The sequence below is a fragment of the Loxodonta africana genome, chromosome 7 (assembly GCF_030014295.1).
Source record: "Loxodonta africana isolate mLoxAfr1 chromosome 7, mLoxAfr1.hap2, whole genome shotgun sequence".
Classification (NCBI taxonomy): Eukaryota; Metazoa; Chordata; class Mammalia; order Proboscidea; family Elephantidae; genus Loxodonta; species Loxodonta africana.
Genome location: NC_087348.1, coordinates 11392995 through 11420495, shown reverse-complemented (window position 1 = coordinate 11420495; position 27501 = coordinate 11392995). Strand labels below are relative to the sequence as shown.

Genomic DNA, 27501 nt, shown 5'->3' with positions numbered 1-27501 from the left:
TATGAGGGCTCATTGAGAAAGGAAGGCAAAGGGAGGAAAGGGGGTGTGTTCTGTTTGCTCGTGTCAGTATAGCCCTTCCTCTACTTGGAGTTTTCAGCACTTTCAGGCAGTCACTGGTTTGGGCCTGATGCTGTCCACCACCGCTGAAATAACCGCTCCTGCAGCCTTCACGCCCTCCCTCAAGGCATGCTCTACCTGCAAAGCAGATCAGTTCACAGGATGGTCAGTCACAGCCCTAGACCTGTGCCCTCCCCTTCCCCTGTCCAGTTCACAGGGTGGTCAGTCACAGACCTAGACCTGCGCCCTCCCCTTCCCCTGTCCAGTTCACAGGATGGTCAGTCACAGACCTAGACCTGCGCCCTTCCCTTCCCCTGTCCAGTTCACAGGATGGTCAGTCACAGCCCTAGACCTGTGCCCTCCCCTTCCCCTGTCCCACTGCTCCCCTTCAGGAACTAGCCTGGCTGGAGCCTTTTCCTAGAGAAGGAAGCAGCCTGTGCTATCCTAGATTTCCAAAACCCTAGATTGCAAGAAACGAAGAGAAGCCAGGATTGCTCAAGACAGACATCCCAGGCAGGCTTGCTTTCTTTCCCCTGGGAGTATCCGGGGCTCCTGGTTCCCCTCCTCCCTCAGAGCCATTCTCCCCAGGGTTTGACTCCAGTGTGGGGTTCTGAGGCAAAGCATCTAAGAGTGCCACAGCCACTGGGGCCCTCATTTTACCCACAGGCAACCTGAGAGCCAGAGAGGAAAACTCACTTGGACAAAGTCACATAGGAAATCAGTGTCTGAGCTTAGATTTGAGCTTGGGTTTCATGGTTCCTAGGCTTGGGATCCTTAAAAAACACAAAGGAGGGCCAAATATAAACCCCATTAAATTGATGGTCTTCTTTTCCTGTACAAATGCTTGTGGGATGGTAAATCCCTCATACCAGAGCCAGCCAAGCTCTGCGCACCTGAGCAAGGCCTCACAAAAATGGAATGCAGGAGAGGACACAGAGCGCAACGGAGGAAGATGCAGAAAGTCAATAGTGGACAGGGTGTTGGGAGGTGCGGAGGGCCTGCTAGGGCTCACTGAGAGGCCAGATGGTGATAGGATAAAGGCCAGCATATTAGGATTTGAGCCCAGCCTGTTAACTAAGAAAAAATTATTTTCTGTCTTTAAACCTTGATTTTTTTCATCTATAAAACCACCACCACTAACAATTGCTGTCAAGTCAATCAATCCTGACTCATGGCAACCTCATGTGTTTCAGAGTAGAACTGTGCTCATACGGCTGTCAATGGCTGATTCTTCCAAAGTAAATCACCAGGCTTTCTTCCTGAGGTGCCTCTGGGTGGTCTTGAACCTCCAAACTTTCAGTTAGCAGCCAAGTGTGTTACCCTTTCACACCACCCAGGGACTCTCATCTATAAAAAGGAGATAATAAAGCTTCCTCTGCTCATCTGATGAGGTTTTAGTAAGGGTCAGATATTAAGAAGAGAAGCCCAAATTGTCACAGAGATTTAAGATTTTCAAAGCTCTTTCACATGTATTACACCACATTTTTCACCACCCTATACAGTGGGAACCCTGGTGGCACAGTAGTTAAAGCATCTGGCTGGTAACTGAAAGCTCAGCAGTTCAAATCCACCAGCTGCTCTGTGGAAGAAGGATGTGGCAGTCTGCTTACATAAAGATTACAGCCTTGGAAACCCAATGGGGCAGTTCTCCTCTGTCCTATAGGGTCGCTCTGAGTCAGAATTGACTTGCCGGCAGTAGGTTTTGTTTTTGTATGGTGGGAGGTCACAAACTCAAGTGCAATGGGGCCAAGTAGGTAATGTGAGCAAAGCTGGTAGGTGACACATCTATCCCGACCCGCCCCACTTAAAGGTGGAGCCACTATTGGCCCCACAGAGTGTCAGGAAGCAGGAATGCAGGCCCACAGCCTCATCAAATGGTTGTTCAAGAGAAGCTGTGAGTTCAGATCTTTTTGTATAACATTTCTGTATTTTCACATGCTGGCAAGTAATTCAAATGCAGAAAATAATAATACTGTACATCCAAATAAAACATATCTGAGGGCTATAAGTGACCTACAGGCTTCTGGATAAGTATCTACCTCAGTCTATCCCCATTTTGTAAAGTAAGAAACAGTCTCAGAAATAAAAGTGACTTTATCAAGGGCACTACACCAGTTAATGGTCAAGCTTGGACTATAACTTGAGTGGTCTTTCTATAAGCCCAGTGGTTTTTCTACTCCTCTATGGGTTAATATCCACCACCTGTCTGTTAGCTTGTCACACTGTGGTGGCATCCATACGTTGCTGTGATGGTGGAAGCTACGCACTGGTATTTTACCCATGATGTCACCCATGGTAGACAAGTTTCAGCAGGCCTTCCAGACTAAGGCAGACTAGGAAAAAAGGGCAAGTGATCTACTTCCAAAATTTAGCCAATGAAAACCTTATGGATCACAACAGAACAATGTCCAATTCACTTGCTTTGGATATATCATAAGGAGGGATCAATCGCTGATGAACCAATAAGACATCATGTTTAGTGAATCAGAGGGCTCCTGAGGGCTGAGACGATGGATTCGAACATGCCAGTGATCATGAAGATGACAAAGGGCTGGGCAACATTCGCTCTGTCGTACATACGGTCATCATAAGTCAAAGACAACTCAACGGCAGCTATCTATCTATCCGTCTATGGGTTAATATAGGTGAAAATACTTCCTGAACCATGAAGTCCTATAGTCAACAAACAATACATTGATGCCACTGATCACTGTCCTAATCATTGACAAGATGACAAACCCCGTGAAAGCTCCACAAGAAGCCATCGTTAAAGCCAAGGGCGCCATACCTGCTGACTCCTGGGCACACCATATCTGAGGTCGTTGACAAAGTGTTCACAGTTGCCTTCAATCAGGCTATACTGTACAATCTTGTTGATCATCATCTTTGTACGCTGGATGATCTTGTCCACAGGCAGGGGCAAGTACGTCCCATCTAGTTTGTTGTTGATCTTCCAGGAGCAGCCATGTAACACATCCTCCAGGCGACTATATTTTACAACAGCTCGGTTGCTAAAGACAGAAGTGATGCTGCCGGCCTCAAATTCCTCACCTAGAGACCAAAGACAAACCAAAGTTGGAAAGTGGCTGGGGGTAGTGCACAGAGCACTGGTTCACTCTGAGACTTTAAGTCAGACACTCACTTTAGGGCCTTAGTTTCACCATCTGTAAAAGGCATAGCAGGGGATAGGGGATTGGACTATATGAACTATAAAGGAACAGCTTCCCCAGGAAGACTTTGCCCTGCACTGCATTACTACTCTCAACTCCCACAGGGAGGTCTGTCTTATTAAATTCTATCAGTACCTTCTAGTGTGGCCCCAGACTACCTTCAGTGTCAGTGTTATACTGACCTCTAATTGGTCCTCGGATTTGAGTCTTGCTTTCCTAACCAGACTTCAGAGACCTTCACAAGTAACGTGTATAGGGCGCCCTCTATCTGTAGTTGTGAGCTCCTGAACGTGGTGTCATGTACATTATAATAGTGGTTTTCAAACTGTCCATGACATGCCTCCAGGGCCACTGCAGGGGCACAGGGAAGCAAGCAGATGAGGCTCCGAATGGCACCAACCAGCTTCAACCGAGAGCAACTTTGCTTTTATCTGTATTCAAACATTGGGATTCTCATTTAGAGTTTGTTTGAAAATAGGGTTCCACAGCTTTGAAAAAAGAAAAGTTTATAAACTCCTATAATATCATATTCAATCCTTAGAGAGGCTCAGAGAGGTTCAGGAACTGGACCCAAAGCCAGGTGGGTGGTAATTTAAAACCAGAGCTGGTTTTTCGCTACATTATATGCATATGCAGAAACCCTGCTGGTGTAGTGGTTAAGTGCTATGGCTGCTAACCAAAAGGTTGCCAGTTCGAGTCCACCAGGTGCTCCTTGGAAACTGTATGGGGCAGTTCTACTCTGTCCTATAGGGTGGCTACGAGTTGAAACTGACTCGCTGGCAATGGGTTTGTTTTTGTTTTATGTATATGCAAATGTGAGTATGCTTCCTCTTTATTAGTTAACCAAGAGTTAGAAATACCCTTGTCCTTTTCTTGTGTGTTTCAAGAAAAACTGCTGATTTTACAAAAGTTGGCAGTGAGCACTCAGCATTTGGGAGCAGAGATGGCAGAATTCATTTCTAGAGATATTTTTGATGGTGGCAGAGTTCGGGGGACAAAACTGTCAATGAGCTCTTTGGTTATACAAGAGGGAGGCTCCCAGACTTAGTCTGGAAAGGAAAAGTAGAAATGATTGTAATGTAATTTTTACATTCTTTGCATAGACTTTGAAACAGGAAGTGGGGAACGGTGTGAGTGGATGGTGCAGGGAAGAGAGGCAATGGGAACCTGTTCTGTGGGAAGGTCCCAGAAAGATGGGAGGCTGGGCCAAAGGAGGAGGACAGGATGCAAGGACAAGAGCCATGGACAAGGTGTGGCCAATGGCCTTTGGTACCAGTGCCCTTCTGTAATATAATTTTGAATGGGCAATATTTGCACAGGATACAAAAATCAAAAGACACTGAAGAGTATACATTGGAGTCCCTCCCTTCCCCCTCCCAGCTCCCAGACTCCCAGCCCCCATCTCTGGTGACATCCACTGAGACTAGGGGTTCTAGATATCCAATTTTAAGTTGTTTCTGTTCTAAATTGCAATTTTCCTCTATTATCAATACCACCCCCATCAAATCTCTATTAATGTTTGATTAACCACGTGTTTAATCTCAGCTTTGTGTTAATTCTGCTTGAGAAATAAAAGATGTCTACATTTTTTTTACATTTAGGGTGAAGCAGACTGGAGCAGATTGGAACAGAAGGTAGACAAGGTGAGGAGACTGCCAAAGGTGATCAGGGAGCTGGAAGCATCATTTGGAAACAATAGGTTACAAGTGACAATCAGAACATTCCTCCTGCATCTTTCCCAGGGAATCCTCAGAAATATGAGGAAGATTACTGAACTTTTGTCAATGCAAAATGGAGGTTCAAGCTCTTACATTTGTACTTTAAAATAAAGGATGACCTAGAAGGTCAGGGAACTTGGGGGACACTTTGTACACTTTCGTCTCTCTTAGTGCTGGACACTCAGTGGTTACTGACAGAGACCAAGCTCTATTACATAGTAAATAGGGGTCTAGCCATGCTTCAGGGTGTTTTATTGCTAAGAAGGACAGCAGCTGCGGAACATAATAATTAGCTTTAATATAAACATTTCAATAGAGTATCCACTCTTACTTGGGGAAGCCAGGTGGACCACGTAATCATCTTCTACATAGATGGCCCAGTGCTCATAGCCAATTCGAAAAATCTCAATCAGGTCTCCAGGTCTGGGCTTTGGTTTGCCCTATAAAGGAAAAAAAAAAAAAAAAATACGGAAACTGCACCTGCCCAAAGAACTCCAGAGACCCAGCTAGGGAGCTGCTGCAGCTCAGCCTAAGTCCCCCTCTCTGTTGCTCATCACTTCACCCAAGCTGGACAAAGTTCTCTTCAAACAAAGGACCAAAGAACATCCGCTTGCTGTTATTATCACCCTTGTTACTAGAGCTTTAGAGGTTATCTGTGCTAGTCATCAATTTATTGCCTCTCAACTCCAAATGTGCCCTCCAATATATGGTCTGTGATTAACAATGGAATTCCCTTAAGCATCTCTCCTTTAATGTGAGCAAGATGTTCAGCTTTCTCAATAGAGAGCCCTGGGGGAAAACTGCAAGAGGAAGGGGCTTTCCAGCAGTTTCTGGCTGGAGAGGAGGAGGATTGATGGTCAACAGTGTGGGTATGAGATAGCTAGTGAAGCAATGCCTGAGCTCATTCTTTCAGTCTCTCAGCACCCTTGCAGCCTCAGCCTTTCTGGGGTCCTCTTTACAGGGAAACCAGTGCCCAAAGGCCTCCTGCCCATGCAGGTGCCCTGATTCCCACCCCCATATGGCTTGCTGGCTACCCAGAGATTCCTTCCCTCTTCTGCACAACCATGCCATCAGTTGCTGATCGCCAGCTTCCCTCCTGTAATCCAGAAGGTTGCCTCCTGATTGCTTTCCTTTTGGTGCTTTCTTATCATTTCTCTCTCTTTATTTATATTCTCTATCTGATGAGTCATTGTGAACCTACTTTCATTTACTTCTTTAAACATACTCGTAATAGCTGTTTAGAAGTCTCTATCTGCTAGGCCCAACATCTGGGCCTTCTAGGAAACAGTATCTAATGATTGTTTTGTTTTCTTGTGTATGGGCCACTCTCACTTCTTTGCATGTCTCATAATTTTTTGTTGAAAAATGGACATTTTATATAATTCAAAAAACCAAACCTGTTGCCATTGGGTTGATTTCGACTCATAGCAACACTATAGGACAGAGTGGAACTGCCCCATAGAGTTTCCAGGGAGTGCCTGGTAGATTCCAACGGCCGACCTTTTGGTTAGGAGCTGTAGCACTTAACTACTATGCCACCAGGGTTTCCTTTTAGATAATATATTGTAGTAATTCTGGATTCTGATTACCCTTCCCTTGAGGAATGGTAGTTTTTGCTTTTTGTTTTCATGTTTGTTGATTATTTGTTTAGTGAACTTTCTGTGGAATCTGTTTCCCTCACAGTATATGGGCATTGATGTATCTACTAGGTTTTTCTCCTTGCTTCTATTTTTAAGCCTTGCTTTCTAGGGATCAATCTTGGGACAATATAACTTAATGACCAGTCAGTTTTTGGTCAGAGGCTTAACCATGCATTGAGCCAATAAGGCTTCCACCCTTTGCCAGTGAATCTCTGTGTGACTTGGAAAATGCAATCAAAGTTCCAAAAGTTTACAAGTCTGTCCCGGCTTTTACTTTTGCATTCACAAGGCCTCATATTCAGCCAGGGATTACAGGCTCACTAGGGCCTTCTCCAGTCTCTCCTGAATGTGTGTGTAGCCTTATGCATGCCTTTCAGACCACAAGGTATATGTGGCGGTTTTTCAAGGCCCTCTTAAGATGTCTTGCCACCTGGATTTCCATGTTAATTTTCTGGTTGATCTGTTGGTCTCCTTTTTGTCCCAACAAGTACTACATCCTCAGGCTAGCTACAATTTTTGCCTTTCATGATTTTTTGCCACTGAGCTAGTTATGGTTTCAGCAACATCCCTGGGCATAGAATTTTCCACACTCTGCCCCAAATAAATTCACCCCACCACCATCACCACCTTTTGTTCCCAATTCCAGTCCTCCCAGCCTGCCCCACCCACCTAGGTAGAACTTTCCCACATAGAGCTGGAGGAGGGAGACTTGAAAAACCACAGACTTCTCTTTCCCAGATTCAGTAGATTTTCTTGAATTAACACTTATTTATTTGTTGTATGGAAACCCTGGTGGCATAATAGTTAAGAGGTACCACTGCAAAACCAGAAGGTCAGCAGTTCCAGTCTACCAGGAGCTGCTTGGAAACCATACGGGCAGTTCTACTCTGTCTTATAGGGTCACTACAAGTAAGAATCAACTCGACAGCAATGTTTTTTTTTAATTTGTTGTATGCTTTTGGTCAAATTTCCAGTCTTAATTTTATCCAGCTTTAGTTTGCTTTTGGGGGAGAGAGTTTGCTAAGATCCTCACTTAGCCATTACAGAAGTCCTGGTCACTTGAGGGAATGGGTTTTTATAGGCATAAGCCAGATAATCTACACATCTGTGCTATTTGGAAGGAATTGAGAACAAGGGAGATGAAGTGCTTTTTCCAAGGTTCCACAGCAAGTACACGGTACAGCCAGGACTAGAACCAGGATTTCTGTCCCCCTAACCAACTCTTGGAAACCTGGTGGCATAGTGGTTAAGTGCTACAGCTGCTAACCAAAGGTCAGCAGTTCAAATCCACCAGTCACTCCTTGGAAACTCTATGGGGCAGTTCTACTTTGTCCTTTAGGGTCGCTATGAGTTGGAATCAACTCGATAACAACGGGTTAACCAACTGTTGGAAACCCTGGTGGAGTAGTGGTTAATAGCCTCGGCTCTAACCAAAAGGTCAGCAGTTCGAATCCACCAGGCGCTTCCTGGAAACTCAATGAGGCAGTTCTACTCTGTCCTATAGGGTCACTATGAGTCGGAATCTACTCCAAGGCAATGGGTAACCAACTCTTTAAATGGAAAATGCAAAGGTAGAGGAGCACCCACTAGAGGGCACCCCAACCCAGCCTTCTCCCCCAGAAAACCAGAAAAAAAAAAAAAAAAGCAAACCAATGGGATCAGAGCAATGTTTTAAAATTTCCATAAGGAAGTCTGAATTATCAAATGCTTTGAAACTCATTAAAAAAATAATAAAAGCTAAGTCTAGTTCAACATTTGCATGCCCTGACACAGGTAAACCGTTAAATCACCTCTAATTTACAATTTTAGTTAAATACAGGTCTTTGATTCATAGATTTTTCTAATCATTTTTCCCTTTGGGGCATAAGTAAATGAGAAAGAAATAATTAAGTATAATATTTTTAAAGGAAAAAATGCTCTAAGTGAAGGCTATTTCTGCTCTTCTATACACGTAACACAAGAAGGCCCATGAGCCCATCCTCGCTGATGCAGTAGCCTGTTGTGAGCTGCAGCTGAGTCAGCCCCTGACTCATAGCGACCTGATGCACAACAGAACCAAATGCTGCCAGGTCCTGCGCCATCCCCATGATCGGCTACAGATCGGGCCAATGTGAACCATAGGGTTTTCACTGGCTGGTTTTTAGCAGTACGTAGCCAGGCCTTTCTTCCTAGTCCATCTTTGTCCAGAAGCTTCAGTGAACCCTGTTCAGCATCATAGCAACTCATACACCTCCACTGGCAGAAAGGTGGTAACCGTACACGAAGGGCATTGGCCAGAATTGCGTGCAGTTCTCCTGCATGGAAGGTGAGAATTCTACCATAGCCTAAAGACAAGTAATATCTAAGCCTTGATATTAGGCAGGAAGAAAAAGAAAGGCCCAGAAAGGAAGGGGAAAGGACAGACAATAAGTAGAGGTGCAGGAATTCAAGTCAATCACACTCAGGCTATTTCTGGCACTAATCAGGGCATTGGGGAAGGAGGATTCACAACAATGTTGTAGGGCAGCTTTTGCCGAGTCAGTACACAGGGAGACCCAGATGAGACTTTATGTGGCCTTGAACCAATCCCTGACTCCATCTCACTCTACCTGAGCACAAGCCCTGATACCTGAGAGTATATTGAGACCAATGACATTTACCATCCACACAAAATATCTAGTGGAGGGCAGGGTTCTTTAAGCCTGCCAAGCCAGGTAGACAGTCACACCCAATGTAAGCTCACTTCCCCCATCAACCAAAGAACTACCTCCCACTAGACGTGACTGAAGGAGCCCTGATGGCATAACCATTAAACATTTTAAACACTTGGCTGCTAACCCAAAGGTCAGCAGTTCGAACCCATCAGCCGCTCCACAGGAGAAAAGACCTGGAGATCCATTCCTGTAAAGTTTACAGCCTAGGCTCTTAGGAATATATTCTAGAGAAATAAGAGCCATCACACAAATAGATATACGCACACCCATGTTCATTGCAGCGTTATTCACAATAGGTAAAAAGATGGAAACAACCTAAATGCCCATCAACAGATGAATAGCTAAACAAATTATGGTACATACACACAAGGGAATACCCAAAAAACCAAACAAAACCCAATGCCGTTGAGTCGATTCTGACTCATAGCAACCCTATACCATGCAACAATAAAGAACAATGACAAACCTGCAAAACATCCCACAACATGGATGAATGTGGAGGGTATTATGTTGAGTGAAATAAGTCATTCACAAAAGGACAAATACTGTATGAGACCACTGTTATAAAAACTCATGAAAAGGTTTGCACACAGAAAGAAACAATCTTTGGCGGTAACAAAGGAGGGGAAGAATGGGGAGGGAAAAATACTAACCAGACAACAGATAAGTGGTAACTTTGGTGAAGGGTAAGACAGTACGCAATACTGGGGAAGTCAGCACAACTTGTACAAGGCAAGGTCATCTAAGATCCATAGACATACCCAAACTCCCTCAGGGGCCTAATTACCGGGCTGACATCTAGCTCAACTGGCATAACATATATTATAAAGAAAATGTTCTACATCCTACTTTGGTGAGTATCATCTGGGGTCTTAAAAGCTTGTGAGTGGCCACCTAAGATTCTCCACTGGTCCCACCCCGTCTGGAGCAAGGGAGAATGAAGAAAATGAGAGACACAGGGAAAGATTAGTCCAAAGGACTTACGGATCCCAGCTACCACAGCCTCCACTAGTCTGAGTCTAGCACAACTAGATGGTGCCAGCTACTACCACTGACTGCTCTGACAAGAATCACAACAGAGGGTTCTGAAGAGAGCTGAAGAAAAATGCAGAAAATTCTAACTCACAAAAAAAGACCAGACTGACTGGTCTGACAGAGACTGGAGAAATTCCGAGGTGTGGCCCCTGGACACCCTTTTAACTCTTTACTGAAGTCACTCCTGAGGCTTATCGTTCAGCCAAAGATTAGTCAGGCCCATAAAACAAACAATACACGGAACTCAACCATGTATACGAGACTAAATGGGCACACCAACCCAGGGACAAGGACAAGAAGGCAGGAGGGACAGGAGAGCTAGACAAATGGAAATGGGGAACCCAAGGTCAAGAAGTGGAGAGTGTTGACACGTCATGAAGTTGGCAACCAATGTCACAAAACATTGATGTTTATTGTTTAATGAGAAACTAATTTGCTCTGTAAACCTTCATCTAAAGTACAAATTTAAAAACAGGTGCACAAGTTTAAAAAAAAAAGTACATATTTGTATGCAAGGACTGACATAATGATGACTAACAAATTGACTTACTTAAATATTTCATTCCTAGACAAAAACACCCTTGTGTTAAAAAAAACTAAAAAAAATTACAGCCTAGGAAATCCTATGTGGGAGTTCTATTCTGTCCTATAGGGTTGTTATGAGTCAGAATCAACTCAAGAGCACACGACAACAATGCCATGACTGGGTCATTCCCACTGACAACATCAATCAATGAAGCAATCAATAGTGTCACTGTTATTTCCCGGAATAACTGCCAATAGGAGAACAGCACAGTTGATTGTGACGCTAGCATAAGGGAGAAGAACGTACAAAGGTGTCTGTATGCTGATCATCAACGATGCTGAACAAGCTTTGTGGTGCAGGAAACAGAAGGATCTGGGATTTGGGGATAGCAGGATTTAGAATTTTGAGTAGTTTTCTTTTTTTTACTGTCTCCACTACAATATTGCCAGTGGATAGGAGTTTAAAAAAAAAAAAACCCCGCTGCTGGCCCGACTCATAGCAACCCTATAGCACAGAGTAGTACTGTCCCATAGGGATTCCAAGGAGCAGCTGGTGGATTCCAACTGCTTACCTTTTGGTAAGCAGCTGAGCTGTTAACCACTGTGCCACAAAATTGAAGGGGATTCACCAAGACTTTTAGTTGTAAACAGTAGAAAACCAGCTTTAACTACTATAAATCAAAAAGAAATTTTTATGGATGGTAACTGGGGTCACTTAGAGTCAGGAAGCAATCACTAAGGAACCCAGAGCTGCCCAGGTTCCTACAGTGACTAAAAGTCTTGCTTAATATACTCCTTATTCATTGATTCATTCCTTCAACAAGTATTTATTATGGGCTATGTGCCAAGTACTATTGTAGATGATAAGGACCAATGAACAAGGAAGGAAAGAAATCTACTCTTATAGATTTATATTCTAATGAAAAGAGGCAGACAAGCAAATAAACAAGAAAATACCGGGTAGTAAAAAAAGTGCTACGATACAACTCAAACAGAGGGACACAATGGAAGGTGACTGTGTTGCAGGTCAGTAAAGAGCTCTATGAAAAAGTAAGATTTCGGCAACAATTCAATCACAAGAAAAAAAAAAAACTGTGTAAAGATCTGGAAGACCATTCCATGGAGGAGGGCAGTACAAAGACCATGAGATGGATGAAGGACAATAAGTAAGTGGGGAGATCATGCCAAATGAGGCTGTAAAGGAAGAAAGAGACCAGATCATGGTGCAGGTGGAAGCTTTTCTGGAGTGGGTCAAAAATTAAATGGCAAGTAAGAAACTGCAGACCCTGAGTGTAGACAACTCTTTCAAGATATTAGGAAAGGGATAAGAGGCATAAAGTGGTAAATGAAGTAAAACATGGGATCTGGGGAATGCATTTTCAAGATGGGAAAGACAACCAAAACAAAAAACCCACTGCCATTGAGTCGATTCTGACCCATAGCAACCTGATAGGACAGAGTAGAACTGCCCCATGGGGTTCCAAGGAGTGGTTGGTGGATTCAAACTGCCAACTTTTTGGTTAACTATATCACTTAACCACTATGCCACCAGGGCTCCAAAAGCATGTTTAAATTCCAGTGATAAGATTCCAGCAGGGAGGGAGATGCTGAAGGTAGAAGAGAACTTATAAGGGTCTTGAGAAAGTGAGAGGGGCCAATATCGAGAGCACATTGAGGAGGAATGGGTCTTGCTTCGAAATAAGGATCTTCATCCATGGGGATAGAAAGAACAAAGGAGAGGAGGGAAGTAGGGGGAGGTATGTCCATGGCCAGTGATCTCTAAGCCTTCATGTCAGGGCAAGAATTGGCATTCCTCTTGTGCTAGGACTTCAAGAGGTATTTATTTCATTTGCCCTGACTTGGCATTAATTTACCCCTGTTATGTAAGTAGATAATTCTAGTATTTTAACAGGTATGTACTTGGTTCGATGAAAGCAGCAGAAATAGGAGTTCAATGATGGAAGAGATAAATCCAGAGCCTCAAAATGGCATAGGAGAACAAGTGACACTAGAGAAGTATAAAAAGAAGCCATATCCATCAGAGACATATGCACAGAAAAAAAAAAGATATATGCGCAGAGCTCAATCCGGTTAAGATGAAAACAGAACAGCTTGAAGTGATATGTCATGGCAAGTTTTTGTCATAATTCTTTCTAAACCAGGAAAAAGTGAGTGAAACCACATATTAATTTTATGCAGAGTTTATATGGGGAGCTGGTGATGCTGGTGCTTATCACATTGTAATACGAGTTCTTTTTCCTGTGAAGGCCTTGAGGGCAAAGATAAGAGTATCCTGCAGATCGCTACTGAACACAAAGACTGTAGAAGAACAGTGCTACATATACGTCTTATCTCACTATTATAAAGTAAAACCTCGTTCATCTCTTACTCCATTTTTGCTATTAGAATTGAGTTCTCCAGGCCTTTTTTTTTTTTTTTTTTTGGCTTATAATGTTATCAAATGAAACTCCAGAACCTAACCTTTAAAAATGCAAGTCTTTATAAACTAAAAAAGTCTCAGAAAGCATTGAAGGTGATGGCCACCCTACAGCTACACAAGAAGACATAACTTTCTGACATCAGACTTGCTGAAGAATCTGATTTGACAAGGTATTAAATTGAAAACATCCACAAGAATATCAATCTTATTATATTGTGCAACATGGATGCTTTGTGAATATTCATAACTATTACCAAGTTGTTTTGTTCTCTGTCAATATGAATCAGTCCTGACGGGTGTAATTTTAACAAAATGCTCTTAGAGCATTTTAGAAATTGTTGTGGCATTCTTTGAAGTAATCTCAAAGAAAATATGAGATTCTGATTGGTTGTTGGGCATGATAATTAGTTGTCTGGTAATAATGTGATCAATATCTTCATATTCTGCAGAATCAAAAAAAGGGTCAATTGGTACTTTCGTCTATCATATGATGAAAAATAAAAACTTGTGACTGTTAGAACTATTATTTTAATAAAGATCGAGACTCTTCTCTCATTCAAATGAAGGCAATGCAACAAATAAAACTAGCAGTAGCTGTGATAGCTGAGTTTTACAGCAGAACCTGGTAATTCGGGATAATATCACACTAAAATCACGGCTCTAAGACACCTTAAAGAATACTAAGTCTGATTTCTTCATTTTACACACAAGAAAATGGGCTTACACAGTCATTGGCATAGCCAAGATAATAATACAGGCCTATTGATTTTAAGTACAATGTTTTTTTGCCCATCATGCTTACCTTACTGGCAAGACTGAGATAAGAAAAATGAAATGATGAATTAAAACCTCCTGGGGCTGTCAGTCCTGCTAATGAGCTGACTGTTTTAGACTGAAAAAATTTACAGACCTCATAAATGTATAGACAAAGTGAATAATTATGTTTAATAATATATTTTTTTAAAGCATTAGCTACTCCTATATATGGCCAAGATGGAGTACCAGGTACCAGATTTACCTTCCTGCCTGAAACAACCAAAAGAACAAGAAAAAATTTTAAAGACATGAAACAACAATTTTCAAGACACTGGACTTCAGGCAACAAAGGAGAGTGATCCTTGAGAGATCAGAAACAAAAGAGATGAGCTCTACAATTGTCTCAGCTTACTGTCTCGAGAGAGTTTTAGGCCATAGTGTAGAAAGGAAGAATACGGGTAGAGGCCAGCATACTCTCTGAGTGAGAAAATGGAACTGAAAGTAAGGGAGGCCAAGACAACAAAAGTTGGCAGGACACAGTAATAGAGGGGAGACAGCTGCAAAGAGAGAGAAACCTGCAGATCTACAGAGGCTCCCTCTCAAGCGTCTAGCCAAGAACTAACCAGTATATGCATGTGAGGAAAGGAAACTACCTGAGGCTGGAAGAAGAACCATCCCAATGGGTTAAAGGGAATGGTACCAGGACCCATGCAGGGCCAGAAACATTCCCTGTTCTCAAAAGCCAAACCACAAAAAACCAAACCCAGTGCCTTCAAGTTGATTCCGACTGATAGCAACCCTATAGGACAGAGTAGGGCTACCCCATAGAGTTTCCAAGGAGCACCTGGTGGATTTGAACTGCCGACTCTTTGGTTAGCAGCCGTAGCACTTAACCACTACACCACCAGGGTTTCCTCTCAAAAGCCAGACCCTCATAATTCACAGAATATTAGCTAGAGTACTTAGAAGGATTTTGCCTTACAAGCAGGTAAAAACTGTCAACATAACATGGCTCTGGTGTTCCCTTAAAAAATCTGAAAGGATCAAACTGTTTCCAAGTAATGTAGCTGCATCCCAGCACAAAGCTCAAGAATATTTATTTGAATATCAAAAAATCTAGTATCCAACAAGTTAAATCCCAATGTCAGACATCTAATCAGAGATTACCAGTCAGGCAAAGAAAATGCAACCCATACTGAGGAGAAAAATAAAACAATCGAAACTGACTCAGAACTAAAAGATGTAAGAATTAGCAGATAAGGACATTAAAATAGTTATTATAACTATTTCATTCTGTTAAAAAAAGGCAAAGATATAGAAGATATTTTTTCAAAACATTGAAACTCCTGAAATGCAACTATACTGTTGGACATGAAAAATACACTAAATGGCATTAAAAAAAAGATGAGACATTGGAGAAGAAAAGACTAGTGAACTTGGAGACATAGCAATAGACACTATCCAAAGGAAAGACACAGATTTTTTTTAATGAAAAGAGAAAGGGTGAATTGTGGGACAACTTCAAGCAGCATAATATGCATGTATTGTGTCCTTGAAAGGAAAGGAAAGGGACTGAAGAAATAGTGGCCAACATTTTTCCAACATTGATGAAAACTATAAACCCACAAATCCAAGAAGTTCAATAAACCTCAAGCACAAGAAACATGAAGAAAACTACGCCAAGGCACATCATAATCAAATTGCTCAAAACCAGCAAGAAAGACAAACTTCTAAAAAGGAGGCAGGGAAAAAAATCCTGTAACATACAAAGAAAAAAACAAAAATAAGGAAATCAGCAGATTTCTCTTTTAAAGCAATGGAAGCAACAAGACAGTGGAGCAACATCTTTAAAATAAGGAAAGACGAAACTGTCAACCTAGAATTTTTTTTTCCCCAAAAAAGGGGAAAAAAATACTTTTTCAGACATTACAAAACATTACTGATAGAAATTGATGAAGAATTAGAGACACATCTTGTTAAGATGCCAATTTTCTAAAGTTTCAAGGCAATGCCATGAAAATTTCAGCAAGTTTTTTGTAGAAACTGGCAACCTAAATATCGGCAACAAATCATCTAGAATATCCAAAACAACTCTGAAAAATAAAGACGAAGTTGGAAGGCTAACATTATTCAATTGTGTTCAGTCAGACCCTGTACATAGACCAAGAGGCAGTGACTCAAACAGAACAATGGGATACTATGTGGTTTAAAATCAAGAAAGGTGTGCTTCAGGGTTGCATTCTTTCACCATACTTATTCACTCTGTATGCTGAGCAAGTAATCCAAGAAGCTTGGCTATATGAAGAAGAATGTGGCAGCAGGATTGGTGGAAACTCATTAACAACCTGCAATATGCAGATGACACAATCTTGCTTGCTGAAAGAGAAGAGGACTTGAATCGTTCACTGATGAAGATCAAAGATTACAGCCTTCTGTTATGAATTACACCTCAACATAAAGAAAACAAAAATCCTCACAACTAGACCAATAAGCAAAATCATGATAAACGGAGAAGAGACTGACATTGTCGAAGACTTCATTTTACTTGGGTCCACAATTAACGCCCTTGGAAGCAGCAGTCAGGAAATCAAAAGATGTATTGCATTGGGCAAATCTGCTACAAAAGATCTATTTAAAGTGTTCAAACACAAAGATGTCACTGTGAGGACTAAGGTATGCCTGGCCCAAGCCACGGTATTTTCAATTGCCTCACATGCATGCGAAAGCTGGACAATGAATAAGAAAGACCGAGGAAGAATTGATGCCTTTGAATTATGGTGTTGGAGAAGAACATTGAAGAATACCATGGACTTCCAGAAGAACAAATAAGTCTGTCTTGGAAGAAATACAGTCAGAGTGCTCCTTGGAAGCGAGGATGAAGATACTTCGTCTCATGTATTTTGAACATGTTATCAGGAGGGACCGTCCCTGGAGAAGGGAATTGTCCTTGGGAAAGCAGAGAGTCAGGGAAAGAGGAAGATCTTCAGTGAGATGGATTGGCAACATGGCTGCAACAATGGGCTCAAACATAATGATCATGAGGATGGCACAGGACCAGGCAGTGTTTCATTCTGTTGTGCATGGCGTAGCTGTGAGTCAGAACCAACTCCATGGCACCTAACAACAACATAGAAAATATATATGGATGGCAATATATAAGGACATGAAAAGATGCTCAATATCATTACTCATTGTTGTTGTTAGGTGCCATCCAGTTGGTTCTGATTCATAGCGACCCCATGTACAACAGAACAAAACACTGCCCATCCTGTGCCATCCTAACAATCGTTGCTATGTTTGAGGCCACTGTTGCAGCCACTGTGTCAGTCCATCTTGTTTAGAGTTTTCCTATTTTTCACCGACCCTCTACTTTACCAAGCATGATGTCCTTCTCCAGGGATTGGTCCCCCCGATACCATGTTCAAAGTAAGTGAGATGAAGTCTCACCATTCTCACTCTTAAGGAGCATTCTGGCTGTGCTTCTTCCAAGACATATTTGTTTGCTCTCCTGGCAGTCCATGGTATATTCAATATTCTTCACCAACACCATAATTCAAATGCATTCATCAGTCGTTAGGGAAATCAAAATTAAAACTACAATCAGATATGACTACATACTTATTACCTGTTGCGATTGAGTTGATATCAACTCATAGCAACCCAACAGAACAGAGTAGAACTGTTCCATAAGGTTTCTAAGGAGTAGCTGGTGGATTTGAACTGCCAACCTTTTGATTAGCAGTCAAGCTCTTAAACATTGCACCACCAGGGCTTCCCATACTCATCAGAATATCAAAAATAAAAAAGACATAATATATCAAGTTGGTGAGGATGTAGAGAAACTGGAACTCTAATACACTGCTGGTTGGAATATAAAATGGTAGATCCACTCTGGAAACAGTAAGTTAAACATACACAAACTATATGACCTAACCATTTCATTCCTAGGTATTCACCCAAGAGAAACAAAACATACGTCTATACAAAGATTTGTATACAAATGTTCATAGCAACTTTACTTATAATAGCCCAAAACTGAAAACAACCCAAATGCCAGTTAACAGGTGATAGGGTAAACAAATAGTGGTATATCCCTACATACATTCATGTTGTTGCATGTTATCAACAGTAAATTATTGATAACGTGCAACAACATGAATGTAATTTCAAGTAATTAATAGAGTGAAAGGAGTCAGACAAGAAAAAAGAACATATACTATGCGATTTCATTTATATAAGGCTCTAAAAACTGCAATCTAATCTATAGTGATAGAAAGCAGATCAATCGTTGCCTCCGAATGGCAGCAGAGTGGGAAGAGGGAGAGATTACAAAGAACACAAGGAAACAGTAACTTGATTGCAGTGATGGTTTCATGGAGGTTTACATATACAGAAATTTAACAAATCCCATATTTTAAATAAGTTCAGATTACTGTACCTCGATAAATTATACCTCAATAAAGCTGTTTTTAAAGGGGAGGGGTAGGGGAGGCACAACCAACAACCTCAATCAGAGCACGGTTCAGCAAGCCTCACAGTCTAAATAAAGTAAAATACGATACATCAGAAATCGCTGGGAAGCTAAAGAGACACACTCTCTAAGACTTCTTGTTACACCTACCTCAGTTGTTTGCTTTATTAACTTGCCTGGACTCCCAGGCTTCCTGGCTGAATTCGACTCTGTTCTTTTCCGGCTGGGTGTCACGTCCGAGTTAACTTCAGCCTGCTCCCTAAACGAATTTCAAACAGTATTTCACCGTTATTTGGAAATCGGTATTACAGATCACTTCACATTTGTGACTTTTAAGATTCCTCTCCATTTTGAGATTCTAGGAAACATATCCGTCTGAAATTATTTCTATGAAGCTATATCTTTCATTCAAAATAATTGCTGTTTACTATATTCCTGACAATTGTTGGAAATGCTGTGACGGAAATTAGTAGCTTTCAGGGTGTTTTTTAAGTTGCTAATAATCTTTTCAATTGTTTATCAAAGTAATATTTGCACACAGCTTAGGAAAAGGAAACAGTCCATGACTGCCTACAACGAAATGCGTTATAAGGGCCTCTGCCCCACCCCTTCTCACGGCCCTCTCCCCACTCCCCCCAGTTCTGCTGCCCAGAGACAAGCCCAGTGAACTCTTGGGATGTTTCTTCTAATAATTAGCTCCATATTTCTGAGAAATCTTATTGCATCGCAACACTTAAACTCAAAGGAATGTGGAAGAAATCAGTATATTTTGTTCTTGAAACAAAACTTTACAGGAGAGAACTGAAAGTGAAGGCAAGAACATGCTTTTTGGGTACTATTAAAAAAAAAATAAACACTTGCCATTGAGTCTATTCCAACTTGTGGAGACCCCACGTGTTTCAGAGTAGAACTGCACTCTACAGGGTTTTCAATGGCTGTGATCTTTCAGAAGTAGATTGCCAGGCCTTTCTTCCTGGGCACCTCTGATTGGATTCAAACTGCCAACCTTAGCAGCCAAGCGCGTAACCATTTACGTCACCCAGGGATTCCTTTTGGGGTAGTAGAGTGAAATGTTTTGGAACAGGAAAGCCCTGGGTTTGAATCCTGGCTCTAATGCTTGCTGTCCAACCTTGAGCTAGTAAATCAATTTGACTGAACCTTGGTTTAATTATCAATAAAATAGAGATGATAATATTTGCCTCACAGAGTTGTTAAGAGGATTAAATGAAAAAGCATATACAGTAAAACATGTGAAAGCTGGAAACTGTGTAAGGTGGAAATCTGTCAGAGAGGGAAAACTCACATATTTTCCGCTAAACAGACCCAGTAGCCCAGCCGTCGAGTCGATTCTGACTCATAAAACAGAGAGCAATAGAAAAGTGGTGACTGTATCCTGTCAAAGACAGAAAATTTGGAGGCCCACAAAAACAAGGCAGTCCCCTTGAGTTCCGGCTCTCACAGTTTTCACGGTATATGCATCTTGCATATGTTCTTGTTGTTAGGCGCTGTCTAGTCAGTTCCAACTCATAGTGACCCTATGTACAACAAAACAGAACACTGCCTGGTCCTGAACCATCCTCACAATCATTGCCATGTTTGAGGCCATTGTTGCAGCCACTGTGTCAACCCATCTCTTTGAGGGTCTTCCTGTTTTTTCCTGATCCTCTACCAAGCACAATGCACTTCTCCAGGGACTGATACCTCCTGATAACATGTCCAAAGTACATGAAACGAAGTCTCTCCACCCTCACTTCGAAAGAGCATTCTAGCTGTACTTCTTCCAAAACAGATTTGTTCATTCTTCTGTCAGTCCATGGTACGTTCAATATTCTTCACCAACACCATAATTTAAAAGCACCAATTCTTCTTCAGTCGGCCTTATTCATTGCCCAGCTTTCTCATGCATACGAGGTGACTGAAAACACCATGGCTTATGTCAGATACACCTTAGTCCTCAGAGTGACATATTTGCTTTTTAACATTTTAAAGAGGTTTTTTGCAGATTTGTCCAATGCAATGAGTCTTTGACTTCTTGACTGCTGCTTCCTTGGGCATTGACTGTGGATCCAAGCAAAATGAAATCCTTAACAATTTCAGTGTTTTCTCTGTTTATCATGATTTCATTTATTGGTCCAGTTGTCAGCATTATTGTTTTCTTTATGTTGACGTGTAATCTATACAAAAGGCTGTAGTATTTCATCTTCATAAGTGTTTCAAGTCCTCTTTGCTTTCAGCAAGCAAAACGGTCAATGAATCTTCCTCCAATCCCAATGCCCCATTCTTCTTTATATAGTCCAGCTTCCCAGATTATCTGCTCACCATACTGACTGAATAAGTAAGGTGAAAGGATACAACCCTGACGCATACCTTTCCTGACTTTAAACCATGCAGTATCCCTTGTTCTGTTTGGACGACTGCCTCTTTCTTTATACACAGTTTCCTCATGAGTACAATTCAGTGTTCTGGAATCCCCATTCTTTGCAATGTTATCCATAATTTCTTATGATCCACACAGTTGAATCCCTTTGCATAGTCAGTAAAACACAGGTAAACACCTTTCTGGTATTCTCTGCTTTCAGCCAAGATCCATCTGACATCAGTAATGATATTCCTCATTCCATGTCCTCTTCTGAATCAGGCTTGGATTTCTTGAAGTTCCTCATTGATGTACTGCTGCAACCATTTTTTAATTACCTTCAGCAAAACTTTACTTGGGTGTGATATTAATGATATTGTTCAATAATTTCCCCACTCTGTTGGATCACCTTTCTTTGGAATGGGCATGAATATGGATGTCTTCCAGTCAACTGGCCAGGTAGCTGTCTTCCAAATTTCTTGGCACAGATGGGTGAGCACTTCCAGCACTGCATCCATTTGTTAAAACATCTTGTCTTAGTCATCTAATGCTGCTATAACAGAAATACCACAAGTGGATGACTTTAACAAAGAGAAGTTTATTCTCTCACAGGTCAGTAGGCTAAAGGTCTGAATTCAGGGCTCCGGCTCCAGGGGAAGGCTTTCTCTCTTTGTTGGCTCTGAAGGAAGGTCCTTGTGAAGCATCAGTCTTCCCTTGGTCTGGGAGCATCTCAGTGCAGGAACTTCAGGTCCAAAGGATGCACTACGCTCCCGGTGCTGCTTTCTTGGTGGTATGAAGTCCTCCTGTCCCTCTGCTCACTTCTCTCTTTTATGTCTCAAAAGAGGTTGGCTTAAGACACTACCTAATCTTGTAGACCTCATCAGGATAACTACCACTGATCCATCTTATTACATCATAGTGACAGGATTTACAACACATAGGGAAATCACATGAGAAGATAAAATGGTAGACAATCATACAAGGGAATCATGACCTAGCCAAGTTGACAGATATTTTGGGAGGACACAGTTCGATCCATGACACATCTCAATTGGTATTCCGTCAATCCTGGAGCCTTATTTTTCACCAATGTTTTCAGTGCAGCTTGGACCTCTTCCTTCAGTACCATCAGTTCTTGATCCTATACTACCTACTAAAATGGCTGAATGTCAGCCAATTATTTTTGGTACAGTGACTCTGTGTATTCCTTCCATCTTTCCTTGATGCTTCCTGCGTTGTTCAGTATCTTGCCCATGGACTCCTTCAATAGTGCGACTCAAGGCTGGAATAATTTCTTCAATTCTTTCAGCTTGAGAAATACCAAGGCTGTTCTTCCCCTTTGGTTTTCTAACTCCAGGTCTTTGCGCATGTCATTATAATACTTTACTTTGTCTTCTAGAACCACCCTTTGAAATCTGCCTTTCAGCTCTTTTACTTCATCACTTCTTCCTTTTGCTTTAGTTATTCTACGTTCAAGAGCAAGTTTCAAAGTCTCTTCTGAAATACATTTTGGTCTTTTCTTTCTTTTCTATCTTTTTGATGACCTCTCACTTTCTTCATGTATGATGTCCTTGATGTCATCCCACAACTCATCTGGTCTTTGGTCATTAGTGTTCATCGCTTCAAATCTATTCCTGAGATGGTCTCTAAATTTAGGTGGGATATGCTCAAGGTCATATTACGGCTCTCGTGGACTTGTTCTAATTTTCTTCAGCTTCGACTTGAACTTGCATATGAGCAATTGATGATCTGTTCTGCAGTAGGCCCCTGACCTTCTTCTGACTGATGATATTGAGCACCTCCGTTGTCTCTTTCCACAGTGTAGTCATTTGATTCCTGTGTATTCCATCCAGCAAAGTCCACCTGTATACTACAGTTTATGTTTGTTGAAAAAATTATTTGCAATGAAGAAGTCCTTGGTCTTGCAAAATTCTAACATGTGACCTCCGTTTCTATCACCAAGGCCGTATTTTCCAACTACAGATCCTCCTGTTTCCAACTTTCGCATTCCAACCACCAGTAATTATCAATGCATCTTGATTGCATGTTTGATCAATTTCAGACTGCAGAAGTTGGTAAAAATCTTCAGTTTCTTCATCTTTGGAATTAGTGGTTGGTGCATAAATTCATATAATAGTCTTTACTAACTGGTCTTCCTTGTAGGCTTATGGATATTATCCTATCACTGACAGTGTTGTACTTCAGGATACATCTTAAAAAAAACCTCCTTGTAGGCTTATGGATATTATCCTATCACTGACAGTGTTGTACTTCAGGATACATCTTAGAATGTTCTTTTTGACAATGAACCTGATCCCATTCCTCTTCAATTTGCCATTCCCGGTATAGTAGACCACATGATTGTCCAATTCAAAATAGCCAATACCAGTCTGTTTCAGCTCACTAATGGTTGGATATACATCTTTATGTGGGCCATTTCATTTCTGACAACTTCCAGTTTGTTGTAATGTAGTGGCTTTTGTGTTTCTGTAATGCTGGAAGCTATGCCATCAGTATTTCAAATACCAGCAGGTTCACCCGTGGTGGACAGGTTTCAGCAGAGCTTCCAGACTAAGACAGACTAGGAATACAAAAAAAAAAAACAAAACCAATTGCCCTCAGGCCGATTTCAACGCATAGGGAACTATAGGACAGAATAGAACTGCCTCATAGGATTTCCAAGAGTGGCTAGTAGATATGAACTGTCAACCTTTTGGTTAGCAACTGTATCACTTAACCACTGCACCACCATGGCTCCAACTAGGAATACGGACCTGGCAATCTACCAGGAATAAAGTCGACTACCTCTGTGGAAAGAGATGATGGAAAAGCTCAATGCCATCAGTCAGAACAAGGCCAGGGCAAACTGTGGATCAGACCATCAATTACTCATATGCAAGTTCAAGTTGAAACTTAAGAAAATTAGAACGAGTCCACGAGAGCCAAAGTAGGACCTTGACTATACCCCACCTGAATTTAGGGGCCATCTCAAGAACAGATTTGACACGTTGAATACTAATGACTGAAGACTAGAAGAGTTGTGGAATGACATCAAGGACATCATACATGAAGAAAGCAAGAGGTCATTAAAAAGACAGGAGATAAAGAAGAGACCTAAGTGGATGTGAGAACAGACTCTGAAACTTGCTCTTCAAAGTCAAGTAGCAAAAGGAAAAAAATGATGACGTAAAAGAGCTGAACAGATTTCAAAGGGCAGCTCAAGAAAGCAAAGTATTATGATGACATATGCAAAGATCTGGAGATTGAAAACCAAAAGAGAAGAACACACTGAGCGTTTCTCAAGCTGAAAGAACTGAAGAAAAAATTCAAGCCTGGAGCTGTAATATTGAAGGAGTCTATGGGGAAAATATTAAACGATGCAGTAAGCATCAAAAGAAAATGGAAGGAATACACAGAGTCACTATACCAAAAAGAATTGGTCGACATTCAACCATTTCAGGAGATAACATATGATCAAGAACTGATGGAACTGAAGGAAGAAGTCCAAGCTGCACTAAAGGCATTGGCGAAAAACAAGGCTCCAGGAATTGACGGAATACCAATTGAGATGTTTCAACAAACAGACGCAGTGCTAGAAGTGCTCACTCATCTGTGCCAAAAACTTCAGAAGATGGTTACCTGGCCAACCAACTGGAAGAGATTCATATTTACATCTATTCCCAAGAAAGGTGATCCAACCCAATGGGGAAATTATTGAACAATATCATTAATATCACATGCAAGCAAAATTTTACTGATGATCAGTCAAAGGCAGCTACAGCAGTATATCGACAGGGAAGCGCCAGAAATTCAGGCCGGATTCAGAAGAGGACGTAGAACAAGGAATATCATTGCTGATGTCAACTGGATTCTGGCTGAAGACAGAGAATACCAGGAAGATGTTTACCTGTGTTTTATTGACTATGCTAATGCATTCAACTGTGGGAATCATAACAAATTATGGATAACATTGTGGAGAATGGGAATTCTGGAACACTTAATTGTGCTCATGAGGAACCTTTATATAGATCAAGAGGCAGTCGTTTGAACAGAACAAGTGGATACCACATGGTGTAAAGTCAGGAAAGGAGTGTGTCAGGGGTGTATCCTTCCACTATACCTATTCAATCTGTACGCTGAGCAAATAATCCGAGAAGCTGGACTATATGAAGAAGAACGGGGCATCAGGATTGGAGGAAGACTCATTAACAACCTGCGTTATGCAGATGACACAACCTTGCTTGCTGAAAGTGAAAAGGACTTGAAGCACTTACTGATGAAGATCAAAGACCACAGCCTTCAGTATGGATTACACCTCAACATGAAGAAAACAAAAATCCTCACAACTGGACCAATAAGCAACATCATGATAAACAAAGAAAAGATTGAGGTTGTCGAGGATTTCATTTTACTTGGATCCACAATCAACAGCCATGGAAGCAGCAGTCAAGAAATGAAAAGACTCATTACATCGGGCAACTCTGCTGCAAAAGACCTCTTTAAAGTGTTGAAAAGCAAAGATGTCACCTTGAGGACTAAGGTGTGCCTGACCCAAGCCACGGTGTTTTCAATTGCCTCGTATGCCTGCGAAACCTGGACAATGTATAAGGAATATCAAAGTAGAATTGACGCCTTTGAACTGTGGTGTTCACAAAGAATACTGAATATACCACGGACTGCCAAAAGAGCGAACAAATTTGTCTTGGAGAAGTACAACCAGAATGCTCCTTAGAAGCAAGGATGGCAAGACTATGTCTCACATACTTTGAACATGTTATCAGGAGGGACCAGTCCCTGGAGAAGGATATCATGCTTGGTAAAATGAAGCATCAACAAAAAAGAGGAAGACCTTCAACTAAATGGATTGAAACAGTGGCTGCAACAACGGAGTCAAGCACAGCAACAATTGTGAGGATGGCGCAGGACCAGGTATTGTTTCGTCTGTTGTGCATAGGGTCATTATGAGTCGGAATTGATTTAATGTTTTTAACAACAACAATCTACTTCTTAACAAATTGGCCAGTGAAAACCTTATGAATAGCAGCAGAACAATGTATATTACCAGCACTCAAATATGGTTTCTTTACCTTTCCCCACATTTTAATTCTTCTCCAAAACTATACCATATGGGAAGAGGAGGGAGACAACTCATTTTCAGTGTAGCTCTTCTCTATCACTCAGCCCCTTGGAGTTTTAAAAAAGAGGCAAACATGGTGGTTTTGCCTCAATCTTTAGTAGGGACGGAAACCCTGGTGGTATGGTGGTTAAGTGCTACAGGGCTAACCAAAGTATCTGTAGTTTGAATCCATCAGGTGCTCCTCAGAAACCCTATGGGGCAGTTCTACTTTGTCCTATAGGGTCGCTATGAGTCGGAATCAACTGGAAGGCACTGGATTTTGTTTTGCTTTGTTTTGTTTTTTTCAGTACGGACACCAGGTAGCAATATTGTGAACCCCCTTCCAAAGTGATTCAATTTGCGGTAGTCTAGAGAATGGCCCTGTGGCTAGAAACTGCTGCAGACTATGCCTCCAGCCAGTGGTTCACAGGCTTTGTCATTGTCCTGACCAGGAGCACACCAGCCTTCTCTTTACTGGTTAGTGGTGGGCTGGTTTGCACAGAAATCACCTCAGGATTTGTTTTACCGAATGGCCATCAAAGTCAATTTTTCAAATGGCTTGTCTACTGCTCAAAGGCCTAGTCCTTTCGTACCAAGATTCTTACCCTTGCTGGCCGCTTCTTCCCTGGTCCAACACACCCTGCTGTGGTGACCTGGGCGATTTGGGTGACTTGGGCAGGAACTGGGCCAATGTTTGGCATCCCATGGATTCTTCTAATTCAAGAAAAAGCAAATGCTATTTAAAACCACAATTGCCTTTTAGGAGGTTTAAACCTGTGAAGGAATATGAGCACCTTGAGGCTATGTAGAGGTGGACCTGGAGCTCCAGTCCGGAACCTTGCCTGGCTGCTGGTTAACCCTCAATACAGTTTTGCATGAATGAAGGGAAGCGTGGGACTAGGTGTTGGGTAGGGCTTAGTTCCTCTGCGACAGAGAGACTTCGGAATTCCCAGGGGTGGAATCAGGGAGAAAGTGAAGAATCCAGAGTTGCTGCTCCCCCAGGCTCGCAGAAATCTTGGGGCTCGGCCCCTTCAGGAGCTTCTGCGGAGCTAGGGCCATTCTCAGCTCTACCTGAGGGGGTGCTGCCACCTCAGGCTCACTTCCACCTGAAATGTTGGAGAGGGCTGCTGGATGCCTGGCTCACAGAATGGGTCGTATCTCTATCAGTGATTAAATTAAAAACAAATGATCATTTTGAAATATTCACTCATTACGGCTCAACAGGTGTTTTGCACAATCAAATGGTGACTACGGTGACTTTCTGAGGGTCCGACACCCTGCCAGGGTCAGCGGCTACGATGGGGAAGCTCGAGATGACCTGGAGGGCTCCGGGCTGGGCGGGGCGCCTGTAGGGAGGGCCCCATTCCCGGGGCAGACCCGCTGGGGCACAGTTGACTGTCGGGGAGAAAGCCCCGACCCCCCCGGGTCCCAAGTACCGGAGGCTTTCGAGGTGGGTTTAGAGCGGGACTGTGGCAACCGAGGGAGGCGAAGCCCATGCTTGCCCCCGGCCGCGGGGCTCAAGCC

The 27501-nt window shown here is 42.0% G+C and overlaps 1 protein-coding gene across 1 annotated transcript; it reads right to left on the bottom strand.

Annotated features, from left to right (window-relative positions):
- Nucleotides 1-26745, bottom strand: PLAAT5 (phospholipase A and acyltransferase 5). The gene is made up of 5 exons (XM_064288956.1): nucleotides 26583-26745; nucleotides 18656-18764; nucleotides 5277-5385; nucleotides 2846-3108; nucleotides 1-195 (listed from the first exon to the last, which is right to left on the bottom strand). Exons 1-5 carry the CDS (start codon nucleotides 26681-26683, stop codon nucleotides 103-105), a joined length of 675 nt encoding a protein of 224 aa, XP_064145026.1. The 5' UTR covers nucleotides 26684-26745; the 3' UTR covers nucleotides 1-102.
- Nucleotides 26746-27501: the final 756 nt, after the last annotated feature.

Coding starts and splice junctions, on each gene's coding strand:
- PLAAT5 (XM_064288956.1), bottom strand. CDS start 26,683: ATGGGATGCCAAACATTGGCCCAGTTCCTGCCCAAGTCACCCAAATCG. Junction 18,765..26,582: donor GGAAGAAGCGGCCAGCAAGG/GTAAGAATCTTG, acceptor AAATTCGTTTAG/GGAGCAGGCTGAAGTTAACT. Junction 196..2,845: donor GTGTGCCCAGGAGTCAGCAG/GTATGGCGCCCT, acceptor TCTGCTTTGCAG/GTAGAGCATGCCTTGAGGGA.